The sequence below is a fragment of the Ruditapes philippinarum genome, unplaced genomic scaffold, assembly GCF_026571515.1.
Source record: "Ruditapes philippinarum isolate M1 unplaced genomic scaffold, ASM2657151v2 ctg5390_1_1_1_1, whole genome shotgun sequence".
In the NCBI taxonomy this organism is placed as follows: domain Eukaryota; kingdom Metazoa; phylum Mollusca; class Bivalvia; order Venerida; family Veneridae; genus Ruditapes; species Ruditapes philippinarum.
Window position 1 is genome coordinate 33,548 of NW_026867134.1, and position 17,192 is coordinate 50,739.

The 17,192-nt window shown below is 31.3% G+C and overlaps 1 protein-coding gene across 1 annotated transcript; it reads right to left on the reverse strand.

Moving 5' to 3' along the window:
* Positions 1 to 503: 503 nt before the first annotated feature.
* On the reverse strand, positions 504 to 16,947 carry LOC132734940 (uncharacterized). The gene is made up of 9 exons (XM_060721826.1): positions 16,871 to 16,947; positions 16,495 to 16,595; positions 15,341 to 15,448; positions 14,819 to 14,908; positions 11,956 to 12,048; positions 9,823 to 9,921; positions 9,342 to 9,564; positions 1,725 to 2,472; positions 504 to 1,021 (listed from the first exon to the last, which is right to left on the reverse strand). Exons 1-9 carry the CDS (start codon positions 16,945 to 16,947, stop codon positions 569 to 571), a joined length of 1,992 nt encoding a protein of 663 aa, XP_060577809.1. The 3' UTR covers positions 504 to 568.
* Positions 16,948 to 17,192: the final 245 nt, after the last annotated feature.

The following is a 17,192-nucleotide window of genomic DNA, read 5'->3' on the forward strand; positions in this document are numbered from 1 at the left end:
TTTTCTTTTCAACCGCGCTTAATAACAGCATATGTATTAAAAACCAGGCAACAACATTTCAATACACAATCGCTTTATCTACAAAAGAAAAAAAAAACGTTTTGTTCAGATTTTTTTTGCAGGTATATAATTACAGAAGATAATACACGTATGTATACACGCCCTACAGGCTCGTTAAATACAACTTTACACATACAAGTCAATCATAGTAAAGGTTGAAAGTCCTTAATAGTCCATCTATGTACAAATATCTATTTTTAATCCCGATTAAATAATGATTATTAAACCCCTATATAATGTCTCTTTGTAATGAAACATAACAAAATCAAATATTACAAAGAATAAGTTAACTCAAGATTCACTTCAATCGTTTGTTTGCAACATTGTGAATTGAGTGTCTTTAGTCTTAAAATGACTAAAATTTTATTTAAACAACATATATAGGACAACAAAACATAGTCAAGAAAAAAACGCTACTGTATGTACTTCACTTAATTTACCTAAAAACAGAAGGAAACAATATAAGCTTGAAATTAAATAGCTTGATGAATCTGAAATATATTATGGGTTAAGAAATTTCACAGAATTTATGGAAGAACGATTGTGTGATGCTTTGTGTCTCCGTTTCCATATCTACTTCCGAAGATTCGATTTCCTTCTTTTTGATATCGTTCATCTGACTTTTTACTATTTCTTGTCCGTCCTCTGCTTTGTTGCTTTTTTCTTTTTCATGATTTGTAGCGCTTTTTGATGTTCCTTCTTCTTCTTCTTCTATAGGTTTATATTCATGTGTATCAAATGTGCTAGTTTTTCTGAAACATCTATTGATTTGCTCACTTTCAGTAGACTGGTCGGATGAGTTTTGTTTCCGTCTGGGTTTGTAGTCGTCTATGTTTTCATCAGATTCCTTCATGTATAAGCTTGTTTTGATAGAAGATCCCGTTGGACTGTTAAGTTTGAAACGCTGCTTGGTATCTTTCTCTTGTGTAGCAATGTAACTTTGACTTTGGTCATCTTTATCCTGAAATGTACATGTATTTTCAGTGTTTGTTTAAAAAATGAAATCATCTTATTGAACAATGAAGTTGCCAACATATTTCTTCAATGAGTCATGTTTTATCAGGTTAGGCGGTAAGATAATAATAAGTATCAATTTACCACTAAGTGGTTCATTATTGAGCAATGCAATGATTCATGTAATATCTAATGTAATAAACTGAACTTATTGATAGTAGTATTATAGAAACAAGGGAACGTCAACTTGAAAAACATCACATTAACTCTGTCTTATTTCATGCACGTCAGACAAGCTTTTCTTCCATCGCAACACCCATTTAGCATGTAAGAAAAGTGTCGGACTTTTAAAAGTTGTTACTGCGCATATTATAACTGAATTACTTGCTTAGGATGGCGACATTTTGCAGCCATGAATAAAGTTGTAAACTCATACACTTCCGTACGAAAAGTAAGTAGGCAAAAATTAATGAAATAACGTTACAGACGAGTATAGCAAGATTTCGGACTTTAGTGGTTATTTGGTAGATCATCATTTACGCTCGTACAAGATATTCTGGTCTGTACCGGCAACTAGTGTGAGATTATTCGAAACAATTAGCAATTCTTATTCTTCAAAACTAGTTAATTTTATATAAGTGAGCAAGTTACTGTGGGAATTGCTGATCTCAAAGTATACACACACATATGTATTCTTAAACAAGACATACTTCCATGTGTTCAAATAACGGTATCCCGTTAAAGTTTATGAACATAAACGTTTCTGAAGTGGTAGAATCGTATTCCGGATTCCTTTCTTTCAGATATTTTAGGAGTTTTGGTCGTGCAATGTTTCCATAAAAAGTTAATTCTTCAAATGTTTCTTTTCTTAGACAAAGATTAATCCTTTCATCATTTATAACAAACATCGTTCCTTTTTCTTTGATTACTTCTTGAGCTTCACAAAATCCTGCTTGTGTGACCGACCATACTGTTCTTTCCGCAACCTGACATTCGTTTGCTATACATGCTATAACAAAATTCATGTACATGTCATAGTCATTTTGACGAATTGGCATGAATTCTAAATGTAGATTTTGTTTTGCATTTTCAATGATATATTTTTCATATTTTTCTGTTATACGCCGTTTAGGCTGCTGAGTTTGTGACTGATCTTTCTTTCGTTTTTTATTTTGCTCTCTATAGGATTCGTTTGATTGAACCGAAGTTAGCGTTTCCTGACGATCGGATATTTCATTTTTAGTATACAAAGAACAGTAGGGACAATGGGCTAATTGGAAACGTTTTGTTTCACTTGATCTGATATATAATTCCCTCCCGCAATTAGAGTTGCCTGGTTCTTCATCATTATGCAAGGCCATAAAATGCTGAAATGAAGAATTGCTGCTAATTGTTTGCTCAAATTTCCTCGGAACTACAGCAGCATAACGTTGTTCCTTTATTTTCATCGGCGGATTCCTTAAAGAAAAAAAAAGAGATAAAACTTTACTTCCAATTGATTATAAAATATAAAAACACATAAATGATTAATATTGTCTTAATTGTTTATAATTACTTTGCCTAAAATAAACGATAATATAACTGAACACTATTATCAATTTTGTTTGTTATGTCTGAACAAACGAAGATAATTGAATTTATTGAAATTACATTGAATGTCAACAGCACATGACTGAGATATTCTCAAGATGATAACATAAGTTCTGGTATTTAGAAACTGACATAATTAATGTCAACACCAAAGTTTTCAGTTCAAACCTATTAAAAAATTAAATTACATGACTGGACAGTTTTTGCGGTTCCGTCAACGATATGGAACAGCTGTGGATGTCATATATTTTAAAGAAAATGTTATGCTGAGTTATCGCGTTAATGGACATTTTTTGACAGTTTAAGAAGAGCTCTAGGATGTTATATTTGTGTAGCTTGATTATTAATTATTAATTATTAAGCTCAAAATTGGTAATTTTGAAAATCTAGCTGATTGTTGGTTGTCTAGCTCAACATTTGAAAATATTATCAAACAAAAGGGCCTTCTAGGCCCTGATCGCTCACCTGAGAAATAGGTCAAAAAGTCACAGTGGAGCCTCTTTTAACCCCAGGAGCACACTTTGAAAACAAGGGACAGCTTAATCTAAACAAGTTTTGTTCTGTCACTGTCAAAAAATGTGTGTGTAAAATTATTTCAAAATTAAACCTGTGGTTAAGATGTTGTTTGGATGTGTTTTCTAATTTTAGAGGGCAGCTAGATGACCTTACATACAAAATATTAAAGCACTAGGTCTTGTGATTTTTGAGGAAAAGAATTTTTAAGAGTTTCATAAATAACTATATATATATAACTTTATATTAAACTGATAGGCCCCCTGACAAAGCCCCTTTTGACCCTGGCCTAACATTCATTGTAGAGGACCACTAGATCATGTTTTTGACAAAAAAGAAATTAAGGTTTAAAAAAAATATTTCGGTTGCCGTGGCAACCAGAGTTCTTCAAGGAATTGAATTCTTTAAACAACTTTGCTAGAGCTTCATGCAAGTTTCAACAAATTTTTGAATGACGTCATATATTTCAAAGTGGTTTAGGAGAAGTTGTTTAAAGAAATTGTTGACGCACGGACGGACGCACGGACGGACGATGGACGACGGACAATGGGTCATCACAAAAGCCTACCTTGAGAGCATTGTCTTCAAGTGAGCTAAAAAATGAATAACATCTAATGATGAGATGAATGTATATTGTCTATCTTAACATAGAAATGTCCAGTTGACTGCTCATAATCTAGCTCGAAATTCGCTTTGAAACTATAATACAGTACATAATATCAAATATTGACACGAATGAAGATTGCCTACCATAAAAAAATGAGCAGAATTTTGATTAAGAAGCTCAGCATTAGTATTTTTGATTGTCTAGCTGATTGTTTAGCTCAGCATTTGGTTTAAAATTATATTCAAAAATAGATAACAATATCGAATTCTGAGCTAAATCTCGAATGTTTAGCTCATCATTGGTAATTTTTTAATGTCTAGCTGAATGTCGATTGTTGTTTTTTAAAATACAGTGTTTACCCATTACTGCAAGAGCATTTTATGAAAAATGGCTATTTTCATTAAAAAGGTCTCCCGTTACAAGTTCAAATTGCTATAAAACTATAAAAAAACTGCTTCAATATTAATTAAACTAGGCACGAATGTTAACTTGATTATTGCCTTTGTAACGACATGCTCAGTCTTTAATTTCTTGTTACCATGGCAACGAGGGGACATCTCAATTAGCTAAAAATCACTATTTTGGGTTGATTTTTTCCATCAAAATTGATTTCAAAGCGCTGCAACTTCTCAATGGATTGGGATAGAGTCCAAGGCTTTTGAGCGTTGATTACAATGTACCTTATAATCGATCTGGGGTCATTTTAGCCTCTCGCAAGTTCAAAATTTTCTTGGCGATTAGGGGGACTTCCGATCCCCCCTTTAAAACCCCAAACAGAAGGGGACACATCCCCCTTTTGGCAACCCTTTGATGTACATTTTGGAAAGGGGGCGGCGCCAAAAAAAGTGGTCACTTTTTTAAACAACAATTCTTAAACAAAAACAAGTGTTTGCGGCCTAAATAAGGCATTTTTTCACAACAAATAGAAGATGCTGAAAAGGCGTTAAAAGGCGTGTATATTGGGTAATTGGTTAACAAAAAATAATGAATTACCTGAAATTACCCAAAATCGCGTTTTCCATATAATTTTAAAGACAAATTGTTGTTTTGTAGAATTTTTATTTTTTTTCAGTAACAGAAAATAATGAAAGTACCTGAAATTACCCAAAATCGCGTTTTTCTATGTTAAAAATGACCGTACATATAATTTTGAAGAAAAATTATTGTTTGTAGATTTTTTTTTCATAAACTCCCGAATTTCGTATGTTGACTGGCATATTGACTGTCTAACTCAACTTCGGATATATTAAATGTCTAGCTGACTGTTGATTGTGTAGCTCAGCACTCGTTTTGAATTTATATTTAAATCATGTAAATCAAAATGATCCCAAATGTTGAGCAGAAAGTCGATATTTCAGGTCAACATTGGTAATATTCAATGTCAAGCTGATTGTTTATTGTTTATCTTAACACTCGTTTTGAAATTACTTAAGAAACTAAAAATATCGAATATTGAGCAATAATTGTCTATTGTGTAGCTTAACATTGGTAGTTGTGCATATCTAGCTGATTGATTGCCTAGCTCAACATTCGGTTTGAAATAACATTGTTAACAAACAAATATCAAACGTTGAGCTGAATGTCGAATGTCTCGCTAAACATTTGTGATTTTGAATGTCTTACAGCTAATTGTTGATTTTCTAGCTCAACATTCGTTTGGGAAATTCAGTGTTTACTAACTCACGAATATTAAATGTTCATGTAAATATTGATTGTTTAGCTCAACATAGAAAATTTGAATACTGACGAATATCAAGTATTGAAATGAATATTGTTTGTCTAGCCCAACATTGGAAATTTTGAATGTTAAGCTGTTTGGTGATTGTTTAACTTGAGTAGCTCAAGATTGATAGTTTTTAATGTCTAACTCTTTGTTGATTACATAGGTAAACATTCGTTTAAAAATTAAACATGTATTTAATACTAAAAATATCGAATGTTGAGCTAAAGCGCGATTGTTTAGCTCCACATTGATACTTTTTATAGTCTAGCTCAACATTCGTGTTATCTCACGAATATCGAACGTTGAGCTGAATATCGATTGTCTTGCTCAACATTGAAAATTCTGAATGTCTTGCTGATTGTTGAATGTGTAGCTGAACAATCGTTTTGAAATTATTTTAACCTTTTACTCTATGGATACTTATTTTAACTCACTTAAGTGTAAAAACTACAGTCACAAGGAATTCCATTTAAATATTTTTGAAAATTTTAAACAACTTAAAATGTCTCAATATTGAATAATTTTCAGTAAAACGGATTTAAACCACTTGATCATTACAGGAAGTATTACATTGAATAAAACACAAACAAAGATTTATTTGTATATTCTTATTAATGAATACAATGCAGCACAATACTGGAAATGATTATGTGATCAGATTATGTTGACAAAAATGTATAGAATGAATGGGATTAGATACCCTGTGCATTAAGACCTGTTAAGGTAGCTCGCTACTTTCCGACCGAAATTTGACAAAATCTCAGATCTTGATTATTTTTGGTAAGCAAACATGTAGATATGTATGCTTTACTTCCACACTTTTATATTTTAAATAAACATCGTTACTATGACGTCAAAGCGCCCTCTATCGGTGGCGGCGAAATTGCGTCTTTTTTATCAGTAAACCAGTCTATTCTTATCAATTTTGATCCGATTTCTTTCGTTTTAATTTCATAATGTTCAGTAATTGTATGTCTTTGTAATGATGTATTTCTTGAACTTTTGCTTAATAGTCTGCGATTCTACGTTATTTTTCCCTACGTTTTGACGTCCATATCTGATGCGAATATCGAATGGTAGCGCAATAAAGATAGTGAAATACAAAAATTCAACACTGTGAAATTTGCTATAATTTTTCGAGCATGTAGTGCGATAGTGAACTGAAATATTTTTGAGATAAAAATATAGGGTCAACGCGTAAGATATTTTGCTGTAACTGTTTTAAAATAAAATTAAGGGTGAGTAAAACGTTATATATATTTGTTGACGTCAATAGACGTTGAGCTTCAAAGAACTGACATTAACCAGCTTACCATTGTATTCATTTATTAATAATTATGATGTTTATTATTATGTTATGTATATGATGATGTACTATGTACAAATCAGAAATAAAGATCTGTTCTGTTCTGTTCTGTTCTATGATAGGTCTTCTTTGAAATATATAGATGTTCTTATTGAAATGTACATGTATGCGCAAGATTAGAATATTTAATTTTTAACCCAACTGTGACTTTTATTTTTGGTTTTCTAATTTATTAATTGAGGCTTGATTTGTATTGTTATTTCGGCAAAAAAAAATTGGCACTGCTTTAAATTTCATTACAGGAAAAAATAAAATGACAACTGGAAAAACAAGATTCGAACTTTACTTTTCGAATTTTTACTTCCCCGCAGCATATTTTTTGTGAAGAAAAAGCAAAAGCGTTGGTATGACGCCAACGCGACCCAAATCGGTAGCGGCGGAATTGCAACGTTTTTATCGATAAAACGGCCTTTTTTCAATTCTCATCCGATTTTCTCCTTTTAAATTTTATATTGTTCAGTAGATGTATGTCTTTACATTGATGCTTTCTTTTTACTTTGTTAAATGTATGCGATTCTGCAGCTCAATCCCACCGTTTTGACTTACAAATCTGTTGAAAATTTCGAAGAATTGTGAAATAAGTAAAACATCAACACGGTGAATTTTGCTATAATTTTTTTTTTGCATGTAGAGAAGTCGTGATGATACTTGTTTATTCAATGAAAATATAGGGTCAACGCGAAAGATATTTTACTATTACTGTTTGAATATAAAATAAAGAATGGGTAAAACGTAATGATTTTGGTGACGTCAAATATTTTTCTCAAAAAAAAATTTCAAGACTTTTTCGATAAGTAGCATAATTTCAGGAATGAAAAATGATCTTTTAGAAGTAAATATTATGTCAGCTGCCTGCATTTTAATGAACAATTTGAAATATTATACATGTACAGGGTAAGAGACGGTAAATCTTGCTAATCAAGTTGGAATTAATATCTGCTAAAAACAGCAACCAATGGATATAAATACCTCAAGAAACTGAAAGACAATTTAGAATATTAAAAGATTAAATTGAGAAGCCCGCCTAAGTGGAAAAAATACAAACATAAATCTTGAAAAGAATGTCAGGAAAAAGAATGAGAAGGCTGGCGCAGTCGCAGTGTCATCATGTTATGTGTATCTCGGTACTGCATAAACTTCTGTGTTATCATATGTAACAAGTTCGAATAATATAAATCAATTCATCCGTTCATTTCTCGATTTGAGGCGACATGTTGATTTATTGGAATATTTTTTACATATGTAAATCAGATTGCCTTGTACTGAAGAGGATCATGTAGGATCCTCAATTTGTGTGATTTTTTCCTGCACATACATGTAATAGGGTGCTATAGAGCCTATGAAAATAATCACTTTATTGTTTACATAAACACCTTATTGTGTGTGTGTTTTTTTCTGCTAAAAGCAAACTGTATACAAAAAACTGAAAACGATAGCGTCAGCATTATACACCATTCGTATTCAATGGTAACATGAGTTGCACAAGTTATTTAATAATTATATTTTGTATTAAATTGAAATATACAATATAACCTCTACAGAGAAATGCCCTTTGTTGCTTAGAGTGGTTGCTCTACAGAGGTAAAATGTAGTGGAAATCTTTAGATAAACAATAATATTTTGAGGCCCCCCTATGCTATTCTGTATTGAAAAATTGAACACAATAACTTCAACATTATACATCATTCGTATTCAATGGTAACATTAGTTGCACAAATTATTTAATATTTTGTATTTAATTGAAATATACAGTATAAATACTAGAGAGAAATGCCCTTTCGTCTTAGAGTTGTTGCTCTACAGAGGATATATGAAGTAGAAATCTTTAGATAAAAAATAATATTTTAAGGGTCGCTCTGTGTACATTATACTGTAGTGAAAATAGTCGGTATAAGTACACGTAAATCCGAGTAGCGTAATGGTTATATATAGTATTTTGTATTGCGAATATGCAAATATATTTTTTTAGAGTATTATTTTTGCTTCGTAAAGCTTCATTACTAAATTGATTGGTCTTCTTAACTTTCACATATAATTAAACCTCATTTATGATTGCTTTGCCTTATAAGATAATATAGCCTAAAAATCTAGCATCTCAAAATGCGACATCACTTTACCTGGTGACATTTCTAAACGGTGATACGGTATGATACCTGTGCTGAGTTTAAGTTATAAATTATTATTTTTAAGACGTCTTGTAATTGACTTTTAATTTGTTTGGTGTAATAAAAGTAACATTACATTCAAATAATGGTTATAGCACAAGGCAATGTCATTCTTACCGTTGCCAAGGTTGAAATGACTCTGGTGACTTTGGTGTGATATTTATATACTAATGCCGCCACAGACATGCATATTTCAATTTTATTAATTTGTTCTGAACCAAAAACCCATTAAAATATATTCAATATAGTTCAATATAATACTTATACCTTATAAATGTGTTAACCATAATTTTCTTCTAATCTGATACACATATTTTACATTTATTCTGATATAACTTATATATTTAGCAAAACAAATCAAACCTTTCGATAGAAAGTATTTGGTCTAAGGCTTCTTTTGAATCTATAGACGCAGAAACAGCATCTTTAATATGTCCAAAGGTTGCATTTGCCCTGCCTACATTGTCAAGCCATTTATTGAATACTTTAATGTAAGCGTGAATGACCCAACCCTCTGTATGATTTGCTTCTAGCTCTATTTCATCAACTGTATCATGAACGCTTCTAGCCATCTCCTGACAATTGCCTACAGACAAATGCAATAAATTTTGAGCATTTAGTATATTTCTGAACACTTTTAAAACGAAATACTCTTAGAAATTTCTATTATTTTCCCTGTATTAAGATATCTGAAAACTTATAGACAATCATCAACAAAGCAATCTAATTGTAGAACAAGGAAAATAATTGTTCATAAAGTGATTAACACGGATACATGTAATAAAGAATTAGATTATGCTAAAGCTGTTTTTTTTTTAAATAAACTTAATTTAAACTGACTTACTGAGTAATTGATATGCAAATAATTTCCAGCGTGTTGGAGAAAACGATCTTGATAGTTGTAAGAAAATTCTTGTCCAGTCTATTTCAAATTCAGGGGCAACTGAACATCAAAAATAAATCAAATTGAGTACAAATAAGGTAAATTTTAAAAATGTCACATCATATTATTTAAAAAAAAGAATAATAGACACTATCCAATAATGTTAAAAAATCACTGATGATTTTTTTTTAAAGTTTTTATTGTGTTCAAAGTCTTTTCATGAAAGGACTCTTCTCTTTATTCAATCATTTAAAAGTATATATATCATCAAAAACAAAATCTCGAATAAAGGAAAAATGATATGCTCGGCACAAACGTCGATGCCCGTTTTTGAAAAGCATCTTTAACCCATTACTTCATGAGCATTTTGTGAAAAATGGCTGTTTTCGTTGAAAAGTCTCCCGTTACAAGTTCAAATTGCTATAAAACTATATAAACTACTTCAATACTAATCAAACTTGACACAAATGACTAGACCATTCCCTTTGTAACGACATGCTCAGTCTCAAATTTCCTGTTACCATGGCAACGAAGGGACATCTCAAAATTGCCCAAAACCACTATTTTGCGTTGATTTTTACCATCAAAATTGATTTCAAAGTGCTGCAACTTCTCAATGGATTGAGAAAGTGTCAAAGGTTTTTCAGCGTTGGTTACACGTTACCTTATAATCGACCTGGGGTCATTTTTAGCTTCTCACAAGTGTAAAATTTTCTTGGCGATGAGTGGGGGACTACCGGTCCCCTTCAAATCCCCCAAACAGACAGAGGCAAATCCCCCTTCTGGCAACCCCCTTGATGTATCTTTTAGATGGGAGGCGGGCCAGAAAAAGTGGTCACTTTTTAAGCAACATTTCTCAATCAAAAAAAAATTGGTAAAATTAAGGCGTTTTTCATCATGTAGGGGGATGCAAAAGGCGTTAAAAGGCATGTATACCCGGTAATGAATTTGCGCATGACAAGTAATAAATGTGCCATAAATTTATTCCTGGCTGTTTCACTTTCCATCAATGTATGGAGGAACTGATGACCGGACACAACCATCAAAGTACTTTTTTATGAAATATTGCCTATAAAGGCAAAGTATGATCTTCACCTTTTAACAACTTGCATGTTGTCACTGGTTAACTGTGAAGTTATTTTTAAATCTGCAACTGAATGGACACGATGTACATTTAACGAACTATCAAATCATGCCTTTTGACATGTAAATGTTACCTTGATATTAACCAGCAAATATATTATTATTATTATATAATATATTAATGCCAAGTGATTTTAAAATTCATAACTGAATGTCAGAATGACAGAAATGGTGATCAAACACCACAATTTTTAACTTTAATATGCACTATGTTCAATTTTAAGTGTGACTTTATTTTCACATTATCACCACATGTAACTCCCTTACAGTCTTGAACAAAAGACCATATAAATAAAATAATTTTAGTGTGACCTTGACCTTGAGCAAAGGGCAGCTGGAGATCATTTTTGTGCCAGACACGTCGTTTGAATGTGCAAAACCGTTTCCTTTTTTCAAAGTTACCCGTTGTAAGTGTGTGAAACATATCAACTTGATGTGCTAAACAGTATTCGTGATATATCAAAACTCATAAATGAATGACTGGTTACGACCTCACATTGACTTTAGCGTGAAAGTTTGATCTGACCTAAAAGCTGTAGATCTGAATTTTGGAATGACCGATCGTGACAAATTATGCATTTGTAAGTAAATACATAGCACGACTTTTGACACAAAAGTATATTTTCGGCCTTTGAGCTGCAGACCTGATTGTTGCCCGCGACATCATGTTTACAAAATTAATACAAATGGATTGATTTACATGACACGGCTATCAATGCACTTTCTGAAGCTTACCCTTTAAATCTACAATTCTATTCTTTGAGTGCCACACATCAGCTTAACTTGCTCGGTAAACAATAAAACAGTTTGATCGGACATATATTATTGCATTGACAAATACACACATTTATTTATGCAGAATTCTATCATACTCATTTTTGCATCTAATTTAAAGAACTGTGTTTACAGCAACAAATGAAATATAACGATTCCTGTTTCTTAAAGCTTTACCTAAATCCCTGGGAGATAATGATTCGTTCTTTGTTCTTTGACACAACTGGTTATTTTGGTGTTTGTTTTCTGAGTTTTCTGCAGCATTAACAGCTGAAAACATAAAAAAACTTGCCGAAAGCATATAGAATAAATGTTATGTAACCAGTCTTTATAAAAAATATTAATCCATCTCTGCATCTTCAAGGCCAAGGACATTATTTGACGTCAAAGGTCAAATTGTGTTGGATAATAACTTTGCCATAACTTAAAAGACTTTCACTTTATATGGTAAATGTCTATATCTATATCAGACTGTGTGTCATGCGCAAGACCTATGTCTGCAATGTCAATGTTGGACTTGGAGAACATTGATTAAATTGTGTTTGTCCATTATTAAGCGCCGCTTGCAAGCGGCGTCTAGTAGACATGCGTTTGTCCATACAGCAATGGGGGAAATTTTAGACTTGATTTTGTGGGGTTTTTTTGTGTGTGTTTTTTTTAACAAAACCACGCTGTTTTCAAATTTTCTAATAAAAATAGCTATTCTGGTGTACAACTTGTCACAGAGCATTAAGCGATTAGAATAAATGTTTAACTGAAGTGATAGTGCCACGTTTGAATATCATATTCTTTTTATCATAACCTTATTTTATCTACATAATAAATAACGTGCCAATGAGCCAGTCTATAATCGATCGTTTTAAAACTAAACCGTTGACTGAGGAATCGACTGAGGCAGTGTCTCTACTTTATTTGCTCCGCCTCTGTTGAAGTTCGGCATTGCCTTTAATTACCGCCAAATTTAATATGGTGCTCAGTATGCTAGCATTTAGTCTTAGTTGACGGGGCGGAAGGGAACCAGGACACCTTTGATAATTATCACTTATCGAATCATTAAATTACAAGTTACAAAGCCTAATACACGCCCATTATAAGAGAGGCGATCCCCCCTCAACCGTTCAGAAAGTACGCACCGTTTACGCTACAGCCAGTAAGGGGAGATCACTTCAGAACACTTAGTCCATAAAATCATTCGAACATTATGCAATTCGTACCAATATTTAAATGGACATATTTTCGGCACATATTGTATTTATTTTAAGTATACCAATCATTTCAATTTTACTCATTTTGCTTTGATTAGACGTTTTAATCTTTGTCGCAATAGACAAACATTTAAGAATTTCAGACATGGCATTACTTTTGTGATTTTATGCATTAGGTTTCTACTTTTTCACAAAAATATGCAACTTAATTATTAAACAACGAGCACATACCAAGAACATGGAGAGAAAATGATTTGTGCTTCGGATATTCAACTGTAATAGAGAACGAATTTCAATGCTGATTGACTGTTCACATCATTTGGCGGCGTCTTTGATGTGCAGCATCAACATTAAACTTGTCTTTTTTGGTTTATGTATTTTATTCCTTGATGTGTTATCGAAAATTTGACAGATGTCTTCATCATATGTGTCGCATGCACGACTCATATCTGCATCTTTAAACACAAAGTTATTATCTGAGGTCATAGGTCATTACCTTGCTTTATATCGTCCGAATGCAAGATTTTGATGTTTTGATTCAATATATTGTTATATATAATTTATTATATTTTTATTTTATGGTAATAAAACATCTAATGATTTTCGAACCTTTGATACCTATTTATAGAGCATTTATTTTATTGTTGAATTAATTTGTTTGTACTCTAGATTCTTTAGAAATACGTGAATCTATATTACACAAATAACTGCACACAATGTCTTAAATATATATAAGAACATTATCTTTATAAATTTTGATGTTTATGGTGTACATGTATAGCATATGAATATATTTAACTGCAGATTACAAATGATATATTAAGTTAATTAATTAACTTATATAATCAATTATTTTAATTGGTCAAACATTATGTTCATTTCATTTTGCATTAAATGTAAATGAATTTAAAGCTTACATTACGATAATGTTTATTCCTTAGCAAGTTTCAGCAGGGAAAGTATTCTTAGTATCTTATTCTGTCGATTTCATCTTATTCTGCCAATTTCGTTAGCTTGCACAGAACTGAATAAGTATGGTATACTATGCGAGGCACAAATAAGACCTAGATATTTTTTATATTCAGTATATTTATATTTATATTATAGATACCACCGTTCTGCATTAATAGTACTAATGTATACATTGTAGGACTGTGAAGTGTTGGTGTTGCATCTGATTTAAAATGTCTGTACTTTTATGCTGTGTAGTAGGACTAAATTCACGCAACTATCGGACATGTGGAATGATGAGAATATGACAAAAACTTTTCCTCGTGGATGAGTCGACAGAATAAGTTCCGGAAGACATCTTTGTAATGACGACTTTATGTTTGGGTGGTGTTGTGCTAGCACTTTAATTGGGGAAAACGAAACAGTAACACCAAAAGAAAACTTTTAACTTTTCGTTTTAAGAAATAAAATTAGCAAACAAGAAAAGTGAATAATAAACTCATATTTCATTTTACGATAAATACTAAAACTGTTTAGTTTTGAAAATCCAAGTTCCTTTTGCTTATTCTGGTGAAAATAGTTTTGTTTTACTTTATCTCTTTTATTTACTTTAGCCATTAAATATGCTTGAGTTTTTTTATAGTTCAATGTTTAAACAGTTTATGTTAATTGTCTTAGCTAATCATAATGAGCTTTTGGTTATGTAAGTTTTTTTAGTTATGTTAAGATTGATATATTTTAGTATTATATCAATTTATACATGCAAAGGACAATGAATGAAAATGAAATTCAGCACCTCTGTGTTTCAACATTTTATTTAATGTTTAACGTTTTAAAAGAAGAAAAGACTCCCGTTAATACTTATAGAAATATCGATTTCTTACCTTGTGTATTCTCGGAGTCTCCAGCAACCTGAAAACTTTCCCTTGTTCTATGTTGTAATATGTCATCTAAGTTTTCAACTTCTTTGCAGTCTTAAAGACACCATAACTCATCATATCAAGATAAAACTACAGACCTAGTTAGATTACTATATATTATGTATTTGAAAAAGAGAATCATTATGAATTTAAACAATTTTCTGTGAAATAAATAATAGTATGATTATGACATAGACTGTTCAATTTAGGAAATTTACAAGCCTGTATTTTTATATAAAATTATATATGGATTGGAAAATAAGCATATACACTTATATTGATTCCTTTCGATATGGGAGTTTCGTCTTTGACCTTTGAATCATTTTTTTAAATAAGAACATGTTGTTTAATGGACATTTTTAGAGTGCTACAAGTCTTATTTGAATTGCAAACCGATTCTTTGTGATTCTTTACAATAATAGTCTTATTTGTAAGATGCGCCTTAAAGTTAAATAAACATTATTAAAGCGGAAGATTTTGACATACCTTTGCTATTTGATTCAATATGTGGACGGACCACAGCAATGTGCCTTCCTTCTTTGTTTGCTTGTGGTGCTAAATCATTGCCATCAACGTTATGTCTACTGGAGTTATCTATAATAAAGGCTAAAATTTAGTTTATTTATCAAAAATTGTAAACAAGTTTTTTTCTCAAAACAGTTAAAGCATTTGCATTGTTTTATGTATTTTGTTATTTTTGATCGTCATGTTACAATCATATACAATATAATGTACTTAAAAATCAAGAAGATTTTGAAAAATACATCTGTTCAAGTACTAAAACTTCCAAAGAATTTCATTTTCTAAATTAAAATGGACTACTTAAATAAAAGTCTTTTATAACATTAAAAGATGGAAGCTGTTTGGAATTTTTCAATAACTAACATGTACATGCTTATTGTAGTCAGCGAACGCGATTGTCGTAAAAAAAAATATTCGTAGGTTTTATTACATCAAAATGTTGCTACATAACACATATATTAGAAATATTAATGATACTACCTTTATATTCTTTTATGTTTGTTTTATATACAACATCTCCACTACAACGTTTGGTTGTCTGGTTATAACACTTTAGACGATGACTTTCTGCAATCAATGCATATTTATAAAATGACTTCACCTTCTTAAATAATTCCTCGTCACTACATATTTAATCGTATTAATATCTTACTTGATAATTATTAAACCTTGAAAAACAACTGCACGCGCTATGGCTAATACCGGACTGCTGTATTACAGCCCTCGCAATGTTATTATTAAAACAAAACTGACCATCTACTATTCACTTTTACTTTAAAGGCATTACAAAACTAGTTTGTCTTTACGAACGTAAGTACATTACAAAACACGAAATTATCAAATCGGACGAAAACTTTAGCGCAAGCGTATCCTTCTTTTTTGTATACTTAGTATCAAAATCTACAGAAAAACAATCGGACTTAATTAAGTCCCTCGCCGAGTGGCCCCGGGCTTTACATGCGTCTTTTTGCTTCTACATATCTAAATGAACGGTCATAGGGTGTAATGATTCTTTTATATTCTCAGTGTATTGTGTATGAATAATTATTACATATAAATGTAAATTTTGTTTTTACTTGATCTTGTCTGACTTTAAGGAGAGTTCAAGAATATCTTACTTAAAACCATTTCTTTGCCATTACCATTTCCATTATCTTGGTTTTCTTGACTATAGTCGCTTGACATTTCCCAATCACGTTCAACTTTACATCTCCGAGATCTGAAAATATAATATCGATTGTTTTAAGTTTCTTATCATATATAGATATGTATTAAATATAATGTAAATTATGCTTGTAAAAGTAATGCCAATAACAACTATAGTGCAGATGATGATGACATTAATAACAATTAGAATAATAATTACTACAGTAATAATGCATTTATAATCTCCCTTTTTAAATAAGGCCTAAGAAAGTTATGGCATATTGTATGCTTTTATAATACAATAAACTTTACTTGCCCAATTTACAAATGATTGAATAATTCAATTACTTTTCTCTGTAAATGATCACTACCACTGATGCAAAAGCAACAACAGCAAGGCAAGTACCTATTATCACCAATTGCATTGTGTTTGATGTACCACCGCTGTCGTCTGTTAAATAGAAAACATGCAGAACTGTTACGTTCTTTAATTATTATTACTGAAATACTGAAATTTATCTTATGCATGTTAAGGAACCTTACCACTCAATTTACTTACGACAATGAATAAAGAATATTTCAACAGTTGATATAAAATACAAATACGGGAATAGGTTCTTTAAATGTGCATTACGTGGTGTGACTTTGCTCTGAAGACATTACAAAATTG

Bases quoted from the DNA above. Each gene is read 5' to 3' on its own strand.
- LOC132734940 (XM_060721826.1), bottom strand. From the start codon at position 16,947: ATGCAATTGGTGATAATAGGTACTTGCCTTGCTGTTGTTGCTTTTGCA. The intron at 14,909-15,340 runs GTATGTCAAAAT...GGTGTCTTTAAG, and splicing joins TATTGAATCAAATAGCAAAG to ACTGCAAAGAAGTTGAAAAC. The intron at 9,565-9,822 runs GTAAGTCAGTTT...ATTTGTCTGTAG, and splicing joins ATTTGCATATCAATTACTCA to GCAATTGTCAGGAGATGGCT.